General features: G+C 41.8%; 1 protein-coding gene across 13 annotated transcripts in view; it reads left to right on the top strand.

Annotated features, from left to right (window-relative positions):
• tenm2a (teneurin transmembrane protein 2a) overlaps positions 1–27,514 on the top strand; it is a 260,523-nt gene that overhangs the window by 117,518 nt on the left and 115,491 nt on the right. Inside the window, exon 1 of one of the 13 annotated variants that reach the window (XM_088081303.1) lies at positions 12,319–13,374. The exons of 11 other annotated variants lie outside the window; for them this stretch is intronic. In XM_088081303.1, coding sequence (XP_087937429.1) covers positions 13,323–13,374 — 52 coding nt within the window. In that variant the 5' untranslated portion in view covers positions 12,319–13,322. Of the gene's footprint in view, positions 1–12,318; positions 13,375–27,514 lie in introns of those variants that run through there. One more of the 13 variants, XM_088081304.1, reaches the window with a different exon arrangement.

Consider the following 27,514-nt stretch of genomic DNA (forward strand, 5'->3'; position numbering starts at 1 on the left):
AATCATTGAATGTTCGAGTTCTACTTTAACTGGGCCTGGTGTTCTGCTTTGCCCAGAGTACGCTCTGTGCTCCAAGACTGTAGTGCTCTGAATAACAGAACACTATATCTATACCAACAGAGCTCCTAATGAATGCTCCAGTTTCAAGAATAGAAAATCAATATGTGGCGGCAAATATTGATATCTTGGCAGGCCGCCACAAATAATGAATGTGTGGGAAACCATAAAAAAGCTGAATAAATTTGTAGGCCAACATAACCAAGTCAAATGCATCTATACAGGGCAGCAGGGGTCACTGAATGGTCTGATAAATATTGAAGTGATATATTATATCCTTCACACACAGCCCCTCAGATCTCAACCCAAGTCAACACTTTCCATCACCATCAGTAAAATCCCAAGTGAGGGAACACGACGGGAATATGTTCATCCGTCCAGTAGAGTTCCAGAGACTTGGAGAATCTTTGTCAAACACTGAAACTCTTCTGTTGGTTTATGAAAGCCAAAAACATTACAAAGGGTGTGTTCACACCCAACCTGTTTAGTACAGTGAAAACAAACTGTGGTGTGTTTGCCCGTTTGGTACGGTTCTTTTGGGCTGGCACAAAAGCTGTCAGTGGAGCTCAAACTAAACAAACCCAACAAACTAAACGAGCCAACCAAAATGATCTGAAAAAGTTGGCTTTGGCACGCTTCTAACTGGTCTCTTTTCATCTGTGGAGTGAAAGCAAAGCAGACGGACCACAGGATTGTGTGACTTTAGCATAACAGTTAAATTATTATTAAATCCATTAGCTGATGATGTCAAGGAATCAGTTTGAATAATCAATCTTATTACAGGGCAACTTGTTTCCATCATGTAATACTCATAGTCCATTATTTCTACATGTTCTGTATGAATGACACCAGAGGAGATACTGTAAGTGAAGACACAGAGTGAAGTTAATCTCCATGACTGGACTTTGATTTCCTCTCATGGCTCCATATAGTTATGATGCAGGATTATCAGTCTATATTACCATGATTACAGGATCAAGGCTAGCGTAAATGGTAAGAATGTATCATTCAGAAATGCGGCAGCAACCTCAGACACTTTCTGTTGTTTTCCTTAATTAATGTGGCTGTTTCAATGAAGATCGACGAGTTTAGAATTGTAAAGTTTTCTGAGTTAATCAAATTAGACTTTGGTATCGACTCCATTAGAGAGAAAACAGCAGAAAAGAATTGAGAGAGATGTAAACGTCTTGATTAAACATCGGCTCGGCTCTCACTGAATAATGTAGAGGTCTCTCTTATCTGTGATTGATGAATGGTAACAGACAGTGATAGAGAGTGGACTCAGACAACAGGCAAGATGGAGAGATATCACATAGATATGATTGATAAGATGAAAAGTGATTCATCGACTCATCTTGACCCAGTGAGAGCTGTAAATTGAGCCACAGGGTGGTGAGCAGGTGAAGGTGAAATTGACTCCTCGCATTTTTAGAAAGTTTAGAGTTTTTCTCGTGAAGTAAATCTGAGCCGGAGAAAGTGAGCAAACCTGCACACAATGCATTTCTGTTCATTGAGTGTTACGCCATCCGTGTCATCGCATAGGAGCGAGCTTTAGCCACTTGTATGCACACAAACATGCACTTCCGCCAGTACATCATGTGTCTGCAACCACCCACAGATCCACTTTACGCACACAACTGCCTTCACCTTGACAGTAGGCTGACTTAAGATGCAGTATTGATTCAAAGAGTAGCTGCACTCTGTGTGTGTGTGTGTGTGTGTGTGTGTGTGTGTGTGTGTGTGTGTGTGTGTGTGTGTGTGTGTGAGTGAGTCGAGGATCAGGCTATATTTATTCGATGCTGTTTGCGTGCTTGTTTTCATGCACGTGCTGTGTTTGTAACGGGCCTCTCCTCTGGAGAAAGTTGGTCGGCCCCTCTGCCCTTCAAAGTCATTTGGAATTCATCTGCAAGCTTGACCCTGACAGCTGTTTGTTTTTCCTCTCCGGAGAGAGGAAGAGGAATGGAGGGATGGCAAAGGGGGAGGAGGCTGGTTGGTTAATGAGTGAGAAAGTGATAGATATCAGAGAGGACAGAAGAAGAATGGAAGTGGGAACTTGGGCTGGAAAACTTGGGCGAAACGGCGGAGGACTGTTTCTATTCCCACCTTAGTGGTCTCAGTGCTGTTTGGCTTGTTGAGCATTTGAGACACACAGGACAATAAGTGGTGCTCTGAATGACTTCCATTAGTACCCCTCATAGACCACTAGCTTGAATGTGTTGAATCTGTGCAGCAGCATGAATGCAAAGCAGGGCGAGAAGGCTGAGATAAAAGGACATGAGGCTCTGTGAGCAATCCCCGGGTGTAAATATAGGTTTTTTGATGAAAAAAAAAGTCAAAGTTTACAGTATAACTGTGTCATCTGGGATCAGCACTAAAAAAAAAAATTTAAAGCCTCTACAGCTGAGTGTGGTGAAGAGGAAAACCCAGTGGGATGGAGAGGTTTTGTCTTTTGTCTGTGCTGGGTGTAGGTGTAAGCGGATGAGTAAATGGACACAGAGGAGGAAGGAGGGAGGAAGGATGCTGGGAGATGATGTCTAGCAAACGGCAGAAAACAACAGGGCCAAGAGAGGAAGAGGAAGAGCAGGGGAGTCGTAGGTGAAAGGAGAGCTGGAGGAGAGGAGACCAACTATTGGATAAATGGGCAGAGAGGAGAGGTGTCAAGGGAAAGGTGCGATCCTATTTTTACACCTCTCCTTCTGGGAGCCCCTATTCTCTCTATCTATCCATCATAATGACAGAAAGCCCCCAAACTCACCTGTTTTCCCTTTTTCCTCCCCCTTTCCCTCTTTTCTCTCCATGCATGTTCTGTTCTCACCTAGATTTCTTCTTTTTATTAGGAAATTTCAAGGGTGTAAATGAATTAATTGACTGTACATTCTGCAAGCCTCTCACAGTGAAATTGCTTATTGACTAACAACTATTTTAAGCATGCACAATTCACCCAGACAAAAAGCACACACGCTCGACTTTTACAGGGCTCCCTGTATCCAAGGCTGAATTCTCCTCTTGCAAGTTTTGTGGTCTTCCTTTGCCTTTGTCACAAGCAATTAATTTGGCCATAGCTCGTGCTTATTGATCTGCGTGGCATAGGCTTTGTAATCTATTCAGTCTGGTAAAGAGGCAGCGTTCATGCCTAGTAAAAAGCCAGCAAAGGACAACACATTTTCCAGCTGGAAATCAATCCCTTGTTCCCCGAAAATACATGCATGCTTTCTTACAGGATCTTCGCCAGCTACCGTGTGTGCTTAATTTCCCATTTTGTCCTCAAAAATAAAGCAAAATTATTGACTATTATGTTTGTTCATGGACAGACACAAAAACTTTTCTTGGAGCCCAGAATTAGAGAAAGTATGTGTGTGCTTTGGTGTCACACACGAGCTTTGTATTTGTTTGTACTGTGCTGTTTACTTACCCATGACAGGTTTGTTGCAGCCCCGCTTGTGTGTATGCTCTTTGTTGGAGTCTGATTAAATTCCCCATAGAGGGATTCATCATCTTTAGCAGGCAGAAAAGAGAAAATTACAAGCCCATCAATCCTCGTGTTTGATCTGGCTCTCCCCCTTCTCCCTCTGTGTCTTTTGCCTTCTCTATTCTATGTATCCAGGCTTTTATTTAGCCGCTCCTCCTCAGGCCCACCATGTCTGTGATGTTGGGAGGTCATTTGTCTCTTTGTTAGAGCTGTCCTGTCCCCTACTTCTCCAATCCAAACCTCTCTGCATTCTCATCATCATCCAGATATGTGAGCACACTGAGATTGGGCCTGCTGCTGTCTTTTGTAGTTGTGCTTTTCCTTTTTCTTTTTTTATTAGTGGCATTTACATTCATGTATGGCTCTATTGGTTATTTTGTAAATACCGTTATGTGTTTAGCATCTGGACAAAAAGTGAGCTCATGAGTAAAGTTATACGCTCTATACCTCTGCAAACCCAAAAGGGTGCCATTCATCAGAAAAGCCAGTGTTTTGTAACAATAATTATAGCTGCAAAATTAATGTAGTGTCACACACAACTGCTCGACTGTGGTCAGGAGTTTAAGGTACTTTGTGTTTGAGCCAACTGCTCCCAAGTTGTGGTAGCTCCACCTGTTTGCCAACAAAATGAAAGAGGCAGGATTTATACTTAATCCAGTCCCCATGAACCCAACCAAACACCTGCTGAAGTTAGTCATTTTTTACCTTATTGCAAATAGATGAATTCAGTTCAATCCAAAGGGATGTCATTGGATGCATTTCCATCCACCTGTTAGTATGTGTATTTTTGCAAATTTGCATTTTGCATTTTTGAGTGGAAATGCCAAAATTGGAAAATTTACAAAGGTCACAAGAAGGTTTTGCACTTGTGGCAGGTGGAAAAGTTGGTCTATCAGTAAAAGTGTGATAGAAATGGCTTCAGTCAATGAATGATGATGTACACTCATTACACGCCATTATTGTCACTAAATGATTTTTAACGTGCTTATGCATGTAGACCTGTTACCAGAACTCTTCCAAGAGCACATAGCGGGTATTTTAGTAGTATAAAATCCTTTAAAGTTCCTCAATTTCCATTGTCTAATATGCTCTCTATTTTTATTCATCTTTTATTTTCCATTGTTCAAGGTCTGACTCGTCTTTACATCATCTCCTTGCAACCTCTTCTGCATAGGCACCTTACTTGAGAATTAGCACCACCTACTGCTTATCTTGATGAACCAATTCCCAATATTATCATTACCCAGGATTTCCACTTTTGCATGTGCGTTTTGCTCCATGCGCCCTCATCCATCAACTCCCACTGGTTGCGGTTTGAGTCCAGCACGGCACAGCACTGCTGGATCAGCTAGAGTGGCGAGACCGAGAAATACCTGCGATAATTACAGAATCACCCACATTATATCAATACAGAAGAAGAAGTAATAACTCCATTCACTCCCATAACAACTCCCAATAAGTTGCTCCAAGCCATTTCTTGTCTATGGTTGTACTTTTAAAAATGTTGTATGGTGTCATAGATATTTTTGTGGTTTTCCACCTCTGTAATTAGCTTCTCTTCGTCCGTGTTGTTGGTAGTGACCTCTGAAAACCTCTGCCCTGTTGACTCCAGGTCTGGATCCGCTCATTGTGACATTTTGTTGATGTAGTTATGTGAGATACGATCAGACTTAAACATGGAGTGTTTTTTTCTGAAAATTAACAGGATGTTTTAATATTGTGTCGCTGTCTGATTTCCTGTCTGCTCTGTGCTTAATTTGGCTTGATGCGAAGTGCTCTGGCATCCAGCAAAAATAGGAACCTTGCGTATCTGATCCGCAAGCGTCTGGACTGCCAGAGCTGATACAGAGTAGATTTGCAATGCAGTAGAGCCAGTGGAAATTAACACCTAGAATAGAGTGTAATCTATTTGCTGGTGGAAATTAGGGGTTACAGTCGTGGATAGAAAGCACATAAATGTTCAGTTTCTTTTGCCAATCTTTTGGAAATTTGGTTAAAACTGGTGTTTCATTTGCATGGAAAGGCAATTATCATGTGTACTGTAGTTGGTAGGATTTAATTTGGTTTGTTTCACAGTGCCCTGTACTGTTTAGTGGGATTTGGAAACCAGATCTATGACTGATTTACAACAGATGTTAGATATCAGTGATAGAAAGTAACTACATTGTCTACTGAAGTACTGTACTTAAGCACAAGTTTGAGGTACATGTACTGTACTTAGTAGTAGTAGTTCATTTGTTTGCTACTTTATACTTATTCTCAACAACATTTGGAAGAGAATATTTAAGAGGAAGGTTAATGCAACATTTAAATCAACTAATAAATTATGTTAAATTATTATAGGTTAATATACTGATTAGTATATAAAGTCATTGAAATGCACCCCAACTTTACCATCTGCACCAGTAAAGTGATGAACACATTAATGCAGCAGTAATTCTAATACAGTAATGTATTATTGTTAAATGGACCTTTCCTCAAAAAGAGCACTTTAATACTTTGATGCTAATACTTTTGTACTTTACTACTTAAGTTATGAATGCAGGACATTAATTTGTAACAGAGTATTTCTAAACTATGGTATTGCTACTTCTACTTAAGTAAAATGTCTGATAACTTCTTCCAACATTGTTAGATATCAACCTTTGTGTTTTTTTTTTGTTATTGTCTTTGCTTCTTTTTGTTTTGGATCCAACACTGTTGTAAAATATGTATGTATTAGGATGTAATATGTAAAATATATAGGTTACAATTTATGCAGATGCATTAAGCATTGTTTTTACACCAATTGAGGAAATATTTCAAAATGATATGTCCTAGGGTTTACCAAAAATCATTCCTCAGAGAGGTCAAAGTCCCTGTTTGATGAATCCATTCTATATAACTCTTAAAATCATATTTATCAGCAGTTCTCATAAAATTCAGAAAAACACATGCAGTCATAAGCTGATCAAATAATATTAAGTAAGTTAAGGAGAGCACCCGGAGTCTCAAGGAGAACAAACAGAATTAGACAGTCATCTGCATAGAAATCAAAGAAATCTTTATTTTAGTCACCATGATGTATTCCTTTCAAACCAAACACTTGGTGTATCTTGATGGTTTGACAATTATTTCTTAAGCCATCTTCAACATGTTACGGTTTTGTTTTGTTTTTTTTAATCCTAGTTAAGTCAAAACAGCCATGTTCAATTAATTGTTTTCATTTGTTTTTTTTTAAAATTAGATCAAATCTATTTCAAGATTCTTATTTTTTTTGTTTATTTATAGCTCTGGTAACCAAACAGATGATTCATGGGTCAGTAAAGCCGTCAATCAATTGATGGACTGCTTTGTGTGTGTACACGTGTGTTACCTGCTCTTGACAATGTGCTTTTGTTAAAAAAAGGGACATTTTAGTAATCTCAGAGATGTAAAAGGTCACGACGTGAGGTTCCCCGCTGAGGAGAACACTGTGAATTCAGAACGGCTCTTACACATTCACACACTGCGAGGCGATAACCTTCTCTCACTTGTCTTGTTTTTCACCAAATCCCTTCTTTTGGCATCTCATGAAACACAACCCATCTGTGTGTGTGTCTGGGCTGTTTGCTCAAGTCAAACAGTCAAAAATGAGCGTGGAGATGAAGACAATTTAGTTGTGCTTGGATGTGTGTCTGTGGTGCTGGGTTCAAACAGCTTATTTGAATTTGTGAGCTCCTCAAAAAATTAGCAAAAGCACGCCATACATCTCAAAAAAATCCAACCTCAATCCCCCTTTTTCTGCTGTTTAAATCAGGTTTTACAAACACACTCCACTGCTTAGAACATGTACCAATGCTCTTTAACATATCAGCACAAACACTATCTTTTCAAACACCAGTGTTGTTTTTTGCCATACTGAGCAAAGGATTTCTCTCTCTTGTTGTCACATCAGCTACAGTATAATGCATGTGTGCCTAGCTTTGTTTTCCATTGTAGTTAAATTCAACAGTGTGAAAAGCCTCCAAAGTCACTTTTGGGAAAGAAAAACATCTGCTAAATGGTCACATCTCACTCTCAGAACCATAGCTGAACCAGCCTTTACCTGGTGTGTGCCTCAGCGTGTGCTTTGTGTGCCTGCGCCTCTGTGTGTGTGTGTGTGTTTGGCAGTGCAGAAACCCTGGCTAACCCCCTCTGTGCTTTCCCAATGTCCCGTCTCTGAAGAGCTATGACCATTAAGCAGCTGTTCACTTCTAAAGCCACAGAAAAAAAAAATGAGGGAGCTGCGAGAATGCAAATGAGTCTCGGTATGCGCAAAAACTTCTCCGGAGGGACGCACTGTTAGGTCAGAGAGACACAGGAGCACATACAGTACAGTACATGTGCTGGCACTCACAGTTGCACATATACACACACACACGTGCAGCTAGGTTAGACTCCCTATTATGTAGTGCAAGGATTCTCCTGAGTATCAAATGATCTTCCTGTAACTACATTTCTCTCGGAATTGGAAAACAGAGGCTTTAGAGTCCAATACATCTGATTAAACAGACTCCAGGTACAGACTTCTACTGTAACTACCTGTCTCAAGCAAGACTTTCCTATTTGTGTTACAGTTTGATATAGTGCCTCTCTTTTACACCGTAATTGTTTGGTACACAGTCTATTAGGATGTGAGTGTTATTACAAAGAAGGAGAGTATCACGCTGTGCACCAAAGCAAGGACATTGTTCTAAGGACACTTCAAATTTGTTCATAAAGCGTCTCTTTGTGGAGCTGTCCGTGGTGCTGAAACCAGTCTTGAAGGTGAGGCGAGGACAGAGTGTCGGGGGGGTAGGAGGGGGGAGTTTGGGGGGTGTTTTTTGTCACGAACAGCAAGCAAAGCACACTCTCTGTTGATCTCCACGGGCTTGAGTGAGTCGTTTGCTGGATGACTATAAAAATGTAGACAAACAACTGAAAATTTCCACAAAAAAACCACAACAAAAGAGACTTGCAGCTTTTGTTAAAAGCACTTTTTCAGCTCATTCGCAGTGATGTGCGTTCCTCCAATGCTTCCCTCTTTTTCCCTGAGATGTGATTAGTGGACAGCGCAGTCAGCCTCTGTGTAATGAGAATGTATGATGAAAGATATAAAGCATTTTGGGGTTTTTTTTGTTTCTTTCTCTGCACCTTATACTTGAAGCATGTCAACACAAGTCTCTCTTTGCCCCGTGGATGAACGAATTTTTGGATGCATGAATGTTGGCCTCTTTTTGTTCAGGTGTGTGCGTGTACTCCTTGTGCTCCCACCCTTAATAAGAGCTTAACCTTATTAATCACATTAACGTGCTGGGGGTGGCTCCGGCGACACTCAAACATGCTTGCGCCGACACACAGACACACACTCAGACATGCGCACACAGGCAGAGGCATGTCAATCTGTCATTAGTTAATAGCTCATTAGCACAAGGTGATTAATTACTCTGGCAGGGTGTGGGTGTGAGCAAGGATGGGAGGAGGAAGGAAAAGGACCATGGAGACAACAAGGCTTTTCACTGAGGGGAAAAGAGCAAGAGATGGGGAGGGGGAGAAAAATTGTACCCTCCTCTTGCTTCTCGTAAAACGGTTTCACCACTATCGATTCTGGATGTTGAAGGCTAGTGCAAGGGGCTACTCGTGTGTGCATGTGTGTGTGCACGTACCGTCCGTCGTCTCCTGGAGGTGTTTTGCTGGGCTGTGTTTTTTCCCCATGTCTCACGGGGATCAGCTGTAAAGGTTAACTAGTCTTTTCTTAAGCTTTCAGCCTCATGACAAATGACCATGTTCAACCCATGAGGGCACCTTATAGCATACCTTCTCTCTCCATCTATTCCTCTCCCTCCCCCGCTCTCTTTTTCCCATTCACCTGCTCTACCTTGGTGTTTCACTTGAGGAGGCAGGTAGAAGGACGAGAAACATGGGGAGGTAGGTGGATGGGAACAGGCGAGGGTATGGCAGGAGAGAGGGCAAAAACTGTGCAAAAGGAAGAAAGGAATTTTGTGTCAAAGAGACACTGAAAAAGTCCAAGAAATATAAAATAACATGCTAAGGGTGTAAAAACCGACAGCTTGCAATTCCAACTGCCTAGAGTTTGAGAAACCCAACATTAACCTAAGAGTGGAATAGTGAGATGAAAAGTAAGAGTAAATCTGCATAATATACCTAATAGGCAAAGGTTTAACTTCAACTCATACTGTTACAAGATCCTTGTTCACTTTACACTGTATGACCTTTCCATGCTGGCTTACATGTTCCTTTACCACATTCTTCTTCTTCTTCCTCTTTACATCTTTTCCATTCAACCTTACAACCTCCATAGCAGGCTGAGTGGCCTCTCCAGAGAATCAAGCTGAGTGGAAGCTTCTGTGTAGCCCATATATATATATAAATATATATATGGTTATACAGATATGCCAGGTATAATGATACTGAATGGCATTGATAAATAACCTGCATGAGAAAATGTACCACTTTGCTTTCACATGCGTGTGTGCGTGCACATGCGCCAGGCTCATGCGAGTGTGTGCGCGTGTGCATGATGGAGTATTACAAGGTGTTGTCAAGAAAGCAATTTGTTTCTGTCTCAGATGGGGCTTTTTTTTTTTTATCATGACAAATCGACGTGAACCTCATCTAGAAATTCCTGCGTCTCCTCCCGCGCTCCCGCTGATTCTACCTGTGCCGCTCTCTCAACTTTAATATGATGAAGTCATAGCCGCAAAGCAACCCCCCACTGTTTGATCTGCGCATACATATGCGTGTGTGCGTGCTCGGAACATACAATACACGCCGGGAGGTGCCCGCGGATGCATTGTGTGCATCTGAGACTCGTTGAGGATGATAGATGGCGTCTGAGAATGTCACGTGAAGAGGTAGAAAATGAGGCTGACAGCGGTCCTCTGGAGTGGTGGCTCAGGGGTTGGCCTTTACCGCTCATCTCCTCCTCCCTCCACACTACTCTACACGCACTGCACTACACACACCTGCTTTGTGTCAGCCATAGCCTTTCCTCTCAACAGCAGCTCTGTGAGTGTGTGTATTGTTCTATTTTGCTCTTAGATCGCTGTCTGCTTTTGTTTTTGTGCCATCATTCTTCTCGTAACCTCGACCGGCCACACTGGTTTCATAATGAACAAAACACAGAAACACAATCTCACCTTGAGCTAGCTTCAGTTCTTATTTTATCATGTCTAAATGTGCACTAAATGACTGTAAAATCTGACAAATTGAATTTACTTTCAAAAAAATCTAGGAAACCAACTGCCTTGAAACGTGAAAGTAAATATAACTATAAGTCTTACTTTATGTTTGCATTATATCCATTAAGTCATATTTACTAATTTTTGTGAATTTTTTGCAACTTAAATATAACAAGATTAATTGAATTGATCTCCCCATGCTTTAACAACTTAAGTAAACCAAGTTTACTAAGACTCCTAAACTCCTCCTTCAAGTCAAAAAGATGTAGAGGAATTTAAGGACAAATTTTAATTGATAAATCTACCTTGTATCTATATATCTGTATTCTGCTGGTCACAAACTAGTCCATCATATCAGTATATTCTTTAACATGTTAACAAAACAGGATGACAAGATTCTATTTAATGCTGATGAAAATATTGACCCTTTGTCTTCTTATTACCATAATTGATATTGTATGCATATTATATGTAACCTTGATATTTTCTCTTTTATTTCCTATTTCCTTAACAAAAATCTAACTAGGGACAGGAGTTGGAAACTCACAAAAGCTATAATCTCTATTTGTGAAACATCAGTTACTACAGCCTGTTTGTAACAGGTAGAAGATGTACTATGTTGATTGGCACTGTCCCTATCAAATAAACTATATAAATAAATAAATAGGCTTGCAGATGTCCTAACTTTATCGCTGGCAAAATCGTCTTTGTCATGATCAAGTTAAGTCAGACTAACTTGGTTTACAGAAGTTGCTAACACTTAAGAGGAACAAGGTAATTTCATTTTTGAGTCGTAACAACTTCACAGAATTAAGAAGATTTAACTATATTTTAAGTAACAATTAGATATGAAGTGAACATAAATTAAGATGAATACAATTACTTGTGTTCCTTTTTTAAGGCAATTTGTTTCCAAGATCATTTTAAGTAAGATGACATTGTCAGATGTGACATGATTTATGTGTTCACTAATGTAGGATTATGTTGACGAGCTCAAGATGACCTCAGCTCCTTTTGGTCGATGTGTGACAAGGATGTCTGCCCTCTGCTGGGCGCTGCAAGGACCTTCACTCACCTAGTGACACCTGAGCTGGTGGCAGGACTGTGTGTGAGGACAGGGAGAAAGAGAGAAACACACCTTTATGTCAGAGCAGCTTAATTTAGCTAGCTTGATAGCTCCGGTTTATCCTTGTCTTTATGTCAGAGGACAAAATAATTTATCATTTATCTGAAGAAGAAAATGATTTATTTGTCTTTTAATGGTATTTGTTGTTTTGTCTCAGGCAGAGTTTTATGTGCCTCTGTGGCTGCCATCCTCCCGTGTTGTTTGACATTGTTCTTTTTCCTGTTTAGGGACATTATGTGAATGCGAGCGTGCCCATGTGAGATCTGACATATTACTGGCTTCATCGCCGCAGTGTCCTCTGCCCTTCCTCATTCCCTCCCCCCTTCTGCGTCTCTGCTTCCCCGCCTTGTCTTTTCTCCTTTTACCCTCAACCCTGTCGTCCCTCTTTTTCCCCACCTTGCCTCATCCCTTCCTCTCCTCGCTCACCACCCGCTCCCTCGCGCTCGCCTATATCTCATTTTATCCTTCCTTCTCTCCCTTTCCCCTTCGCCTTTGATGTGCATGCTTTGTCACATTCCCATGATTCTGTCACTCTTTCACTCTCCAGCGCTCGTGGGCTCCGTCGCGTTCTCCCACCCTCGTCGCAACCTCCTCCTCCGCCTCCTTCTCCTTCTGTCTACCACTACGCTCTCCCCTCTTCCACTGTCTCACCCCTACCCCCTTTCCTCTCTCCCTTTGGCTCATTCGTTGGCTCCCGTCGTCATCCTTCCTCCCCCTCCATCTCGGTGGTGCGGCGCTACTGGGAGAGAAAGAGAGAGAGGGAGCGGAGGAGAGAGAGAGCGAGCGCGTGTGTGTGTGTCGAGTCTGCTCTCAGTCTCAGCTGTGGGCAGATGGAGGATGGAGCCGCAGCCACATCTCTCCTCTTCTGCTCTGCCTGCCACAGGCTGAATGGCACTCTCTTTTTCACTCTCAGTGTCTCCTCATCCATCCGTTCCCCCATGCCCGAGCCGGCCTTGATCTGTGACGGATTGCGCAAAAAAAGGAGGACTGAGGACTAGAAGCAGGAGGGAGACAAAAAGACCTGCAGTCTTAAGGAAGGAAAAAAGGGGAAAGCAGTGCAGGGCATTGCGCTCATCTTTTTTTTTTGTTCCCACCAGTGTTTTGGTGTGTGGCGTTGGTCTCTGCAGTGCAACAGCTACACGTGTGCAAGTGTGTCGATCCACACCGCGCGAGTTGGTGTGTGTGTGTGTGTGTCTCTCAGGCTCTATCTCTCTCCTCCTGCGTGGTGCTCCGGCACTCAGCTAGCGGATTGTGCCTCACAGAGCTCCCTGCAAACAGACGGGAAAGGGGAAGAGAAGAAAAAGGGAAACAAGAGTGAAGAACAGCGAGGGAGAGGCAGCGAGGACTTTGACGAAAGGGAGGAAAACAGGGCACAAAAAACATTGAGAATCAAGAAAAGAGGACTCTTAAGGGAGCGGAGAGGAGTGGAGTGTGGAGGAGAGGAGATAAGGGTAGAGGGTCAATCAGAAACAGAGACAAGTGCGGAGAGATGCATCACTCGGGCAACACAGGAAGAACCAAGACCCTCTCTCACGAGACAGGTAAGACCCTCGGATACTTCTTTGTCACGAGTCAGATGGCGTTGTGCTCTTTTCTCCCCAGACAACGGAGCAAGGACAATGGAGCGTCGCTGTAACTTGACTATAGCCAATCCCCGCGTTTCCCCTGCTGTGGATGGACACACGCTCAAACCATCTTAAATTATTTCTCAGTTTCAACGTATACATGTTGTATTTTTAATGCCTGGCTGTTATGTAGGTTATATACACATATGATGGAGCGTGTGTGTGAGAGAATGTGTGTACATGTCGGAGGCGGCGGTGGTGGTGATCAAACGGCATACATCTGAATAGAACTTGGCTTTGATGTGCGCTTGAAGTTATGATTGGCATCTGCGAATGCCAGTGTGCGCTGTTCGATTGTGTGTGTGCGTCCCTGCGTGTCTTTTTAATTTTTATTTATTTTTTGGTCATGGATTTGAAGTTGGTGCGTACATAAGCGCGCCCTTGTGTGTCGCCCCCTCTTCTTGCTTTCTGGTGAGCACGTTCCAGTTGATGGTAATTACAGTGATTGACAGGTAGCTGATAGGCAAGAAATGGACAGGACACGGGATGCCCCTGTTCCACTCTAATCCATAATTTATTCATGTGTGTGGTCCTCAATATTTACAAGGTTATTTCGAGGTATTTGCCTTTCTAATTCAACACTGATTAATTGATTGGATATTTAGATGTGATTTCATTTCAAAATCAGAATGGTCTGATTTGCTGCGAACTCTTATTTGTGAACGTGCAGGTTACTTGAGCACAGCAGGGGTTGTATTGTACACGTTTGACAGCAGTTTGACCTCGAGGAAAAGGTGAGGTGTGTCTACAGTGCATCTCGGCATCTGTGTGTGTGTGTGTGTGTGTGTGTTTTGGTGTTTGTGTGTGTCATATAATAGTTGTTTGATTGCTTTGTGGGTGTGAGGGGATTGCTAGCACTCGTCAAGCTAATCAAACAGTTCCCACAGACAATCACAACACGGCACACACCCCTCTCAGCAGCTCTGACACATCTGCCTCCTATCTGAACAAACAGGATGAATTTACAAGCTAGACAGGCGTAATACGCTGGTGTGTTTTTTTATTTATTTTGTTGCTAAAATATAAAGGCAACATTGTCTAAGGAAATACAGGCCTTTCACAAGCTCACACACTGCCTGTACCGCCCACACGCATACACACACACACAAAGACACCCACGAACACACACACACACACACACACACATCTGTTACACGGATCCGGCCCAGCGGTGGATAAATGTGCCTTTCTGATTGCTGCCACAGACAGGACGTGATTGGCATGGCAGACCAGGGAATTAGCCATGGTTTCCATGGTGACTAATTAGGAGGGTCCTGACTGGTGGGTTTATGAAGACAGATGACAGATCTGTGGTTCACTTCCTGCTTTACAGAGCGGGTGGTCCCATTGGCTAGCGGGACCCCCTGCCATCTGAGACAGACAGACCCTCTGCAGGCCACCTCACACGTGTTCAGCTGTCACCAAACATGCAAATACGGGATGAAATTAAATGTTATCCTGAGCCAGCAGACACTTTTTTGAATCTCTCGGTTCTTTTTCATGCTGTGCTCTGAAACATCAATGTGTTTTAGGGAATGTTTGTGCGCGACACACATTTACCGTAACTGGTACTTTGGCTTCCGCGGACTGGTCGATTGATAGAGGTATAGTATTTCCGCATTGTCGTAAACACCACATGCGCTACGCTGTAGGCTAAAAACACTCCAGACGTATGCATATTTAGAGACTCATTCAGAAGACACCCCTTTTTATGTGACAATAAACAAGTCAGACGCACGCACACACACAGACATACACACACACACACACACTCATGCTGATTATCTAGCTATAGGGCATGTGAGAGAGAAATAGGTGTGATTGGGTCCATCTGTGGCAGAGAAAGGGAGAGAGAGAGGGAGAGAGACACAGAGAGCGCTCCATCTGTGGACACCTGCCCTTCCTCCAGGCTACCGTCCCCTTTTTCTCTGAACTGCCAACAAGATCTGTGGTTGCACAGGTGTGTGTGTGTCTGTGTGTCTTCACAAATCCGGGGATGGTCTGTGTATTTTTTTGGAAACGTCTGAGTGTTATTGCGATGGATTTCACACCGCTGATTGGAGGCCCTGTTTGGCTTTAGTATTAGGCTAAGATCTGTCAGGAATTTGACATTTTAGTATCTTCGGTTATTCCCCTGCTAGGGTTAGGGTTAGGGTTTAACCTAACCCTACCAGGCAAAAGTGTAATTAATAGCAATAACGATAGCCGCATTTCATTACAGTTTTCCAGTTTTTGCACTTTGGTATTGTGCGTGCATGTTTGCGGGGACATCGTTAATGGTATTAGCTACACCTGAGCTTTTCCCCACTATGACTAATTAAAAGACATGGCATGAAAAAGGTCCATTATACTGTATATTCTGTGGCTCTAAAAGCGTCACGCTCAAGGGTGCACAAATAGGATTTTTTTTTCCTATTCTTCAACCATTAAAATACTACACTACTACCAAGTGATACTCACTGTACCATAAATAATTGATGCACCTGGACACAAGCACACCAGCCTACTGAACACAGAAAACACACACTGCTGGAAACATTGATGATAACAGGTAGAAGAGAGTGAGCCTTCCCTTTCTTTTCATTCAACTATCTGTCCCCTCTCTCTCTCTCTCTCTCCCTCTCAGTCAGTCACCAGCTCCACCTAATGGCCTCTGCAGGTACTGAGGCACACACACATTGACACGCAGTGACACAGCCTGACACACACACGCTCCGATTAAAATGGAGCGAGATTCCATTTCAGCACCACGAGCGAGGTTGTTAGAAAGCAACTGAGATAATGACCAGGATTTTTTTTTTTTTTTTTTTAAAGGTCGGACACTACTTATTGGGATATGACCCCCACCACGCGGGGAGCGAGGTGGAGGGGAGGAGAGGGCACGAAAGGAGAGGTGATTGGAAGAGGCACAGAGTGGGAGAGAGAAAAAATAGCAAAGCGATTGAAGGAGACGTGCGTGTCATGGCTAAACAAATAAGCATGTGTGGGAACAGATGGTAATAAAGTTCTCTGTTACAAGACTAGTGGCTCGTACGCACACGCACGCACAGACCCACACATGCACAGCGTGATTATGCAGAGTATTGGGCCGTGAGTCATTAAGACTTTGCCTCAGTGAAGCTGACTCGAAAGTGAGCAACGACAGTCATCTACAAAGGCCGGTCACTAGCAGTCATCTTTCTCTCGCTCCCCTTCCCTCTCTTTACTCCGTCCATCTGTCTCTGTCTGCTTCGCTCCCTCTCCCTCTTTGTTTCCACCTATTTTGGCCTCTTTACCCACTCCTCTATTCTGTGCACCTACGGCTTTTCTCCTCCTTTCTTTGCATCACTTTCTCTCTCTGTTCCCCTCCTGCTTTAGGAAAATGAGTTTTTCTCCGCTTTCAGTTTTTCCATCGGGCGCTCTTTAAGCCAAAATGTGTGTGTATATAGGTATGTGTGCGTGTCGATGTGTGAGGGCGATGTGTCCTCAATCACAGTGAAAGCATTTGTTTCCCTCTGCCAGTGGAGATAGATTATGTATTTCACTCCTTTTCCTCGCATTGGGTTTTTTTTTTATTTCTTTCTCCCTCCATCACACGTTTTGTCCTCCCCACTCAAGGTCAGTTGGAAGATTGCTTTCAGCCCCCTGTGTCCTCCCTGACGCACCATGCTTTATTGTGTGTATGGCCGTCATGGTTGTGTTTGTGTGTCTGTCACTCTGATGGAAAAGCAGTCAGCCTGCAGTCAATCTCAGTTTTCCAAGTCAGTTTTGAGGAAAAGGAAATGGCAAAGGAAAGGAAATCGTAAGATTAACATAGCCGATATTAAAGCGTTAGGATGTTAGACTGTTTATTTTATCTTTTTTTTTATTGAACCTACTTTAAAAGTAAAATGTTTCAAAAAGGTTCCCTCACAAATTTTATAGATGCATTTTCCTATGTAAATATTTAATGCATTTATTGATTTTCTACAGTAACTGTGTGTGTGTGTGTGTGTGTGTGTGTGTGTGTGTGTGTGTGTGTGTGTGTGTGTGTGTTTTATGGAGTGTGTGGCTGGTTTTTGTATGGACGGTTGGAGGTATTAATTTTCACAGTGGTGATTTGGGTGAGTAAAGGGCTGGCAAGCTAACTGGTGTTCTCAGCATGCTTTTGAGTGTGTGTGTGTGTGTGTGTGTGTGTGTGTTTCTGATCAGTGAGCTGGCTGGTTTTATGCTTCACTACCCTGGCTGCTCATCCATGTGTACCATCTGCATGTGGCGCTGCCATGTGTGTCACCTATACCCCAACACATCCCACTCCTCTCATGTCTCCAGCAATCCCTCCATCCACACCTGACGCTTTCGAGTCATTGTCCCCTTATCGGCCGCTTTTTTTCTGCTCTCATTCTAAAAGCTAATTTATGAAAAGAAAAAGAAAACAAAAGCTGACATCGCAGTTAATTTAAACCCTTTCACTTACTTTATGCTGCATATTAATAAAAAAGAGGAATATTTTTTATGTAGTTATTCATCATCTTCATTCACCTTTTAATTTTCCTCTAAGCAAGAAAGCATCGTATCCTCAATCAAAGCAGCTGTGTCGGATGCAGTGTTATCCCATTTGTTAGCTATGCAACGCTAACTCTCTAAGTGATCGATCCGTGCCAGAGCTAACTATGTGACAGATGAAAGTGTCACAATTACAGTCATGCTGAAGTGACAAATTGATCCCAGCATTTGTGCTGGAAAGGGGTTTTTGTCTTAGAGGTGCCATTGTTCATCTATACAGCCTCATTATATCCTCTGGGGTAGTGGCTGTGACTCAATGACTCATCACGCCGTTGTTTGTAAACTCAAAACCCGACTAACCATTCTCCATTCCATTCTTCATCTTATCTAATGTTCCCCATTTCTCTGCTATCTCTGCCTCTGTGCTGCTGCTACTAGCTCCCGTCCACGTTTCCTCCTCAGCACCTCCCTTCATCTTTAATATCCTTCTCCCCAAAGCACTGACTCCAGCTTCCTGAACTCTTCACCCCTTCTTTTGTTCTCTCCTCTGCATCTCTTTCTCCCTTCTCCCGAACACTCTCCTCAGGTCTGTGTTATTAACATAAAAAAGGAGGAGAGACTATACCTTTTTCCTTCTGCCCAGACTGTGAGTCAGTCCGCCCCGCCAGCTACTGGCTGCCTCCCCGGCTGTCACGTCGCGACAGATGTGAAACCAATTTCAAGGGACGGGGTGAGGACAATGGCTCACACGTTAGAGAGTCGCATCCGGCAGTTTCAAAGAGCGGTGCTTCTGTTGAAGACAGTCAGGTAGTTTGCTGCGCGGCGTCTGAAGCAAAAATGGGTCAAATATAGGATTCTTTCACAAGCAAAGAAAGGGAGGTGTTTTTGCTAAGCATTTGTGGAAATGAGGCTAGTCTTGTCAGTGGAGGAGCGGCCCTCATGCAATTCTGTTGCTGCCTTTATTGTGTCAGGGCATACCTTATAGCAGTGATTCCCAACCAAGGGTACTGGTACCCCTGGTTACTTCTTCAATCACCAGGTGATGCATGAAAAGATAGTACAGTCATTATTAATCTGAAAACAAAATCTACTATGTTTTAATTTTAAAAAAACAGTCACACTGTTGTGTGTCTGTCACTCTGACAGGGATAGGACCTAGTTAGCAAGAACCCAGAGAGTTAGCCAAAAGTAATGGATAAACTGTTAAAATAGTTACCTAAAAGTAACTAAGGTTTAGAGGGTGAAATTTAGGGTGAAATAGCTAAATGTATGGATAAACAGTTGAAGTAGTTCATTTAATGTATAAATTGCTGTAGTACATAAGCTACATATATCAGATAAATGGCTAAAATAGTTGACTTAAAGTAGATTTAGTTGGCATCAGTGACTTAAATAAGCAGATGCCATGGCAAAAATGCACCAAGAAATCCCAGGATGCCCCTTAAAAATTGTGATTTAGGGGCAAAACTTAAAGCCAAGATTTAAGAAAAAAAAGAATCTTAACCAGCTTAACCCTAATCCTACGTTGTCATCATTTATGATAATACAATTAATTTTATTTCCATATCTATCTAACATGCACTAACACAGACAGCGCTGTTGTTCACACTCACAGATACTCCTGGCAATGTTGTACCTGCAGTGAATTAAAAAAAAAGCAACTGTTTCCAAAGAAAGCAACCCAAATCCTAAGCCATCACAAAGCCGATTTTGTTAAATGAAGTGAACAGGTAAAAAATGATAACAAACAAGCAAACATTAGTTTACAGTTTCAGCAAGTTGGCAGCAAATGTTAGCTTAATAATAAATCAGCACTGGACAGTATTGAGAAAATCAAATAAAACAATATTTTGACCATCAACCTTGATATCAATATTTAGAGGATATTGTAGGGTTGACTGTGGACGTTTTCACAAAATATTTAAACCATAGGCTTTTTAATAAACATTCATTAGAAATAAATATATCATGACTAAGTGGGTAAAAGCAAATAATCAAACAGCTAACAGAAAATTCCATCACTTAACTGTAATGCTGCCTTTAAAACAAAAAAAAAAAACAATATAACAATGTCCAGTATATCAATATATTGCCCAGCCCAGTCCAATAATCGATGAGGTGATCATTGCCACTGAATAACCTTACTGAGCTCAATGCACGAAATAAAGTAAGCATGTCCCGAAATAAACATATTCTTTTTCAGTCTACCAAACAAAGATGCAGTGCTGGATAGTCAACTCTATTATTATAATTTGTCCTTGCTCAAAACATCAGCAGGGCTAAATTAAAAGACTTCATTTTGTTTTCCTAAACATATTTTTTAATAGACCTTCTGTAGTTTCTAAAGAGCAGGTTCAAAAAAGACCACAAACTACTTTATTGAAAGACTGTGATGAAGTTTTCAATTATCTATAAACTAATGCATTATACAAAGGCAATTAAGAGCTAAAGAAAAGCTAGTTGGAACTGTGTCCTGTTTTCTCTCACACATACAGATGGTGTTCTATGCACATACAGATGACTGCACACTGTTCTCTGGAGCTTTTATTTACTCGTGTTGGCACAAAGAGGCGATTACGGTATGCATTTTAATGTGGGCTCATTTCATATTAAAAACTGCAACTTTATACACTAATTACTAATTTAGAAAAGTGGCCCCAAATTTATGTAAATTCCCAATTTCTTTAGACAACAGGAGCAAAAGTTCCCCCATATATACATATATATATATATATATATATATATATTGTTACAAACTTGGCTCACTGGTTTGCAACAAAGAGAGAGTCCACACAAAGTTTGCCAGGGAATAAGGAGATGTTTATTTAACTGAACATAATTAAAAGGAAAATAAGGTGCATATCCGTAGATCAGTGTGTGAGGTGGAATGAGGTGTGTGTGTGTGTGTGTGCGCAACAAACAAAGAACAAACCAAACTAACTAAACCATGTCAGCCATGTGGCGTCAGCTGCTCAACCACCAGAGAGAGAGCAGAGTGACTCCAGCAGCCCTTTTATAGAGGCAGGCCCCGCCTATAGGTGTGGCCAGCCATTTAGACGGCTCAACTACTATGGGGCTGCAGCAAAGGAAGGAGCTGAGGAGAGAGGCACAGATTAGTGAGGCCGTCACAATATATATATATGTATTTTTTTTTTTCTTGGCATATTTAGCAAATGGATAAGGTAAAATGAAATGGGATATGGCTGATAAGTTATGGATAAATGGTTGAAAAGTTCGTCCAATGCAAGTGGTAACAATACAAGTGACCAAACCAACAGAAAGATCAAGAGTTTACTTCATGATTGTTTTATATAATTAATCATGTAAAGTAATGTCCAGTTTAAAATGGATTCAAATGAACATATTTTCTTGGCGTTGTTAAAGGGATACTTCAGGTCATCAGACAGAGCTGCAGGGGGTACGTGGGACAAAAGAAGGTTGAGACACACTTTCTTATAGTGTATTCATCTCCTGCTGTCACATTCATTTTTTAAGAAAGTCGTTATCGATTACATGTGTCCTTTAAATCACAGCAAGGACTTCAAGCCTGTCTTCATGAAGACAGTAATGCATTAAAGAGTTAGTTTTATTACTTTTGAATTACTTTGATGAACACACGGAAATGTCTTTTTCATAAAAAAAAGGGTACATTAACTGTCCATCAATTTTGTGAGGTGGGCGACACATTCGGCTTAAATGTTTTTTTTCTTCACTTTTCCTGCAATTAACTCAACTTAATGTGTTCAGTTCCACAAGGAGTTGATTAAAACGCAGCCACATCATGGCTTCCTTTTTTTTTCATGTCAGACACAGTGTTGAACTATTTACAGCTCAGGAGGGATTTACTCTGTAGACACTAAAGTATATTCAGTTTGAACTGTAGACTCTGAAAGGACTTGTAAAGGTCACTGTAGTTGTGGTACACCAATAAGTCATCACTCAACTTTGTAACTCGATATATAAGCTATAGTTACATAACCTTTTTCCTTTACATTACCAGCCTTAATCTCTCTCTCATCCTAATTTACAGGCTCGAATACCTAAACACACACACACACACACACACACACTAGCTCTCCAGACAGTGGCTCAAGCTGCTGTACTAAACAGAAGGTGTATTTTGAGGAGACGGGGCACTGTGACCTTCCCTTAGGGATGATGACAAAGTGAAACTCAGGCTTTGCATGTGTGTTATGTGCTCCTAATGACCAGTGCTTAAGGGGGAGGTTAGGGGAGATGGGCCGTGCAGCAGGGCCGAGGGGGCAGTGAAATGATTCTATCGATCACTCTCTCGATCACCTAAACAATGTCGCACAGCACATTCATCTCTCTGTATGCGCGTCTCTGTGTCTCTCTGTCTCCATCGCTCTCTTTGTCTCTCATATTGACACACATTGTGACTCTCACCTCTTGTCTTTCTAACCTTTTTCAGTGTGTGTGCACACATTTGTGTGCTTTCAGACTGATGCTGCAGTGATGGCACTGGCCAAATGCCAACTCCTGCACACTTCCATTAGCATTGCGAAGGCTGGCCGTAGATTGCTATTGATTGACTATGGCCTCTATTCATAGGCTATCCAGCCAGAAACGCACATACACACGGACACACAAGTGCACTAGTATGAGTCTAGAGTATTTGAAACCAGACACACACTTAAGTGTTTGAGGAGTTCAGATTTTCGTCTGGGTTCACTGGAGAAATTAGAGGGATTTTGTAGTTTGACTTTGACCATTTGACTTCTAACGTGATGGTTAAATGGTAACTTTGTTATTTGTCAACCTGGATCCTTTCTTCCCATGTTTTTTTTCTCTTCAATTGGTCCAGTATTGCATGAGAGAGCTGCAGGCAGCACATGCAAAACAGGCTGAAATGCTAACACTCGGTGGATCTGCACACCTCAGTGTAAGTTCACTGAAAGTTCTAGTTTTTGCCACTTAGAGGTTCAGTTTGTCATCATAAGTCTTTGATAACAAATGGAAAGGATCCCTACAGAGATATACTTTTTTGTTAAAGAGAAAGATACTTTTTTTGAAACAGACATAGCCCTAAAATCACTGTTGCTAGAGCCACCAGACTCTTTTCAAATAAACAGTAATTTTATCATCGACAAACACACTTCATTCAAAGAGTCAAAAGAAACTAAAAAAACTCACAAAAAACATCAATAATCAGCAATCATCAACTCTAGTTTAGTTGAAATAGATCCTTAATTCATCTAGTTAGATCTGAAAATATTGGGAGAGGAGCAAGAGGGAGGTCGGACAAGCAGCAAAAAAAAGTTTGTACAGCCAGCATATTTTTACATCTGAGTGAATAAAGTATTTGATAAGACCAGAGTTGCTGATTGGATCAGTGGAAAGAAGAACCAAGACAGTTTTCTTAAGTGTTATTTTGTTTCTCTTAGGAATGGACGGTATTATGTCGATATATAACAACTCATTTCGCTGGTGACAAATAGTGATATCCATTTGTCCACTTTTTTCCCCACTTAATTTTAGTAATCATTAAGTCTCTTCTGCAGTGTAATTAACATCATATTATGCATACTCATATCGTGATGGCCCACCAGAAATACAATACTTTTTAAGTAATGTAATATTTGTTTATTGTGCAAAATAAAAAAACGTGTCAGCTTAGGAATGATGTTTTGCACATGTTTACTCATCAATAAGAAGATAAAAAATGGGTTTGTGATATTGGCGGAAATCAGCATGTTTGCCAGTGCCCGTATTTCATGTTAAAGCCAATACTGTGCCAATATTACTGTGCATCTCTAGTTGCTGTCAATTATAATAAACTGTGTGTTACGAGGATAAAATTAATACTTATTTAAATGAAGTCTGATGGGTTTGGCAATGGTGGTTTCAGAGCTGTTTCTGGTTAAACCAGCAGCATCTTACTCTTTACCAAAAGGCTCTGTCGCTGTTGAGATCCTTTCAATAAATTATCAGACACTTATAATACAAATCGGAACCTGTAAGTGGTAAAACAAGTGCTTTTAGTAAATATGCATGGACGGTACAAACATAACCCAAGTGATTGCATTGCAGTTTCATGGCTACCGGCTACAGCAGTCTCTCTCTCAAAACTGGATCAGTTTCGAAAACTGTTGTTCCCACTATCACTTAGACACGAACACATTGGAAAATAAGGTCCAGGTTGAAAAATATTAAGTTACCCTTTAAATATTTTCCCATTTTAATAACGTTATGTGTGAATGTCCTAAGATGACTCACTGACTTCAGTGCTTATTCACAGCTTTGGAGAAATAAAAAGAAGCATCAGTGATCTTACTCGTGATTGGTTGTTGGACTGGCCTGTGCGCTCTGTGTGCACTTGTTGGCTTTGACGGGGACTTGAGGACGCCAAGCTTGTCGATGGCTGAGCTTTGGATTTAAAACAAATCAATGCCAAGTGACTGGACCCCGGAGCCACTTCTTAATGAGAACCACTGCTCAGAGATCTCCATATTCCCTCCGTCTCCACTCATCCTCTCTGCCTGTTTCTCGCCTGCTGCTCTGCCTCTATTTCTCACTGTTTTTATTTTCCAGCGCTCTCGTCTCTCTCACCTTTCAACTCTCGCCCACTACAGAACATGCACATATGCACACACGTATACACCTTGGACTCATTTTCTATATGCCTCGGTTTTGCTTTGTTTTTTGTCCGTTCGATATTCTTAGGCAGCCCAATGTCAGATCCTGTAGTGGCAGTCCAGGCTCTTCATGTCCAATCTGTGAGTGTTGCAGCACAGAAAAACCGCACTAACATATATGCCTCAGCATGTCCATGCAAAACCTGTCACTTGATAATGCACATCTACTATTTGTGGAAAAATGTGCAGGTGTCTGCAGTCCCTCCAACACTTGCATCTATTGTTTAGCATTGTTTGTGTGCATGTGCGAATAGGTATGTGTGTGCTTGTGTGTGTATGTGTGTGTCTGTGTCTGTGTGTGTGTGTGTGAGAGAGAACACATTGAGGGGATTAAGGATGTAATGCAGGATTATCCAGCAGGTAGACTTCCCACTTCTTCTGCTGAGGAGGAGATGGAGAGGCAGAGAGGATGGATGGAGGGAGAGTGATGGAAGAAAGAGTTAAAGGAGGAGAAGTTTATTTATATAGCATAGTTCACACACTTGAAGGATTTCATATGCAGAAATTATTTTAAAAGAATTACAACTGAAGAATTAAAGACACATATTTACATAAGAGAGATTGGGGAATGGTATTTAAAGAACCCACTTCAAAGTCGATCACATTATGAGAAAGAAAATATTATACATGTATAGAAATTTACACCTCATCGCCTATTGTAATTTTTTCCACAAACCCATGGAGACTGACTTATCTTTGTTCTTACTCTAGGAACAGCAAACAATCCAGCTCCACATGATCTACAAGCACTAGTTGTTTCATATTGTACAAGCAAATCAGCAATGTGTCATGGGGCGAAGTCATTTAATGATTTATAGACAAGACGTAAGAGTTTTTTTCTTCACTTCATGACACACTGGAAGCCGGTGCAATGTCATAAGACCTGCTGTAGAAGTGTGTAAGAAGGAGGAGATACAAATATGCAAATATACCTTGCAAGAAGTGGCACAAATGTTGCTCCACAGAGAGAAAAGGAGAGAAAAGGAAAACAGGTTACAGAGTAGGAGAAGCAATGGTGGAGGATAACGGTTTTGTAGCCTACTTTCAAGGTGAAGCAAGAAGATATTGAATCTTCAGATCCAGTAATGGAGCAAATCATTCCTCCACCTTGTGTATATTTTTTATATTTGCGTCAGCAAATCTGCTTTTGCTCCTTTTTTTTTTTGTCGTCAGAGCTCTTAACATTGTTAACCGCACACATCACTGTTTGAGCATAACGACACAAATTCAAATATAATGAGACTTGAGTCGTTGCCATTCCACAGTTCAAAGTGGTTTTTATTTAGTGCTGCATACTGCTTCAAGGTCCCTGCTGCATTTGCTCACCAACAATTGCCAAGTATTAAATAAAACATAAGACGTAAGAGCAATGTGAGCAAAGGAACCCGTGTTCCCAGTTTAAGGCCCACATGAGGTGACAAGAGGCGATCTCACGCACGCACACACACACACACACAGTTAAAGCAACATCCAAGGGAGTGTGTGTGTGTGTGTGTGTGTGTGGGGGTACATGGTCTATCTGTAGCATTTTGTAATTGTTTTGGGCTAATCCTGGTTTTAATATGTCTCTCGCAGCAGGGAGGCCTTCACGCTTAATAGACACCATGGATTTGTTTAATTACGTCTGTCTGTGTGTGTGTTTCTGTGCCATGTGTGTTTAGGAGCGAGGGGGAGAAAGTCAGGGTGTATGAGTATTGGAGCGCCACTTTAATGACAGTTTGTTTTGGAATCTGTGCATATGAAATGTAATGAATTTGAAGAAGAAAAAAAACTATAAGAGGAGATGAGAGAGCAAGAGAACACGGAGGGAGGAGAGAGCATCTGCGTGTATAGACACAATGCTGATGTATAAACACACACGCACACACACACGCGCACACACATACAAATCCAGCGAGTGAACCCTTGGCAGTACTTCTCCAGTCTGTTTGAAGTAGTGTCTCACGGGAGGCTATAGGACTGTGGCAGTGTTTCACCCACTCAAACACACATACTGTGGCTCGCAGGGAAAGAGGGATTGCAGAGAGAGAAGGGAAAAGATAGACGGAGGGGAGACAGTAGGAGGAGTGCTTCTCCTCAAACACACTCCAGCTAGTCTCATCCCTATCTCTCGTTCTCTCGCCGCTCCCCATGCAGACATAGACAGGGAGCGCTTGGAGAACAGGTTGAGGTTGTTTACAGCCACACTTCTTTTTTCTTCCCTTTTCCTCCGGTGCTGATGCGCTCGTATCTCGCTCTATCATACTCACACCGACCGGGGTGAGATTGAAACAGCGCTCTGGGGACACAGCGAGGATATTACCCAGGCTGCACTGGCATCAGAAAGGGGGACTTGTCGTTTCATTTTGTCGCGGTCTCAATTAGAATAGCCGGGGCGACCACTTGGACCGCCGGAGCCGAACGCTGACACAAAAGCCTCCTGATAAAAGCCACCCCTCAAGAATATTTTAAAACACAGATACGGCTCTGTCTCTCTAACTGAGCATCACTCCTCTTTTGTCCCTTTTTTCGGCTGCGTGACCTGATCAAGGCCGCACAAATTTAAAGCACCACTTGCCAATTTCAGGCCCTGTAAACTCATCTTTGAGAACAAACAAACAAAACAAGCAAATAAGCTGCCGAATAAATAAAGTGGGGAATCAAAACACGTGAGAGTGACGGCCGAGTGAAACGTATCAAAGGTGGTGGATTTTTTTTTTCAAGGTGACTTAAAAAGCAGCTCATTTGAATGCTTGTGGTTTTTTTCCAGTTTGAGCCAGCAGCAAGCCCACAAATGCTTCATGTTTTCCTAAAACAATAACTACACACACATGCATGAAGAATTACAGAAGCACAAAACAATCCCATTTAAAGACAGTGCTGTGACGCTGCCAATCTGCAAAATGTGTTATTTTGTTCCTGGTTCTGCTGCGCGTTTGGCTCTTGTTTTCCATACA

The sequence above is a fragment of the Plectropomus leopardus genome, chromosome 8 (assembly GCF_026936395.1).
Source record: "Plectropomus leopardus strain MGB_pleo_1.0 chromosome 8, ASM2693639v1, whole genome shotgun sequence".
In the NCBI taxonomy this organism is placed as follows: domain Eukaryota; kingdom Metazoa; phylum Chordata; class Actinopteri; order Perciformes; family Serranidae; genus Plectropomus; species Plectropomus leopardus.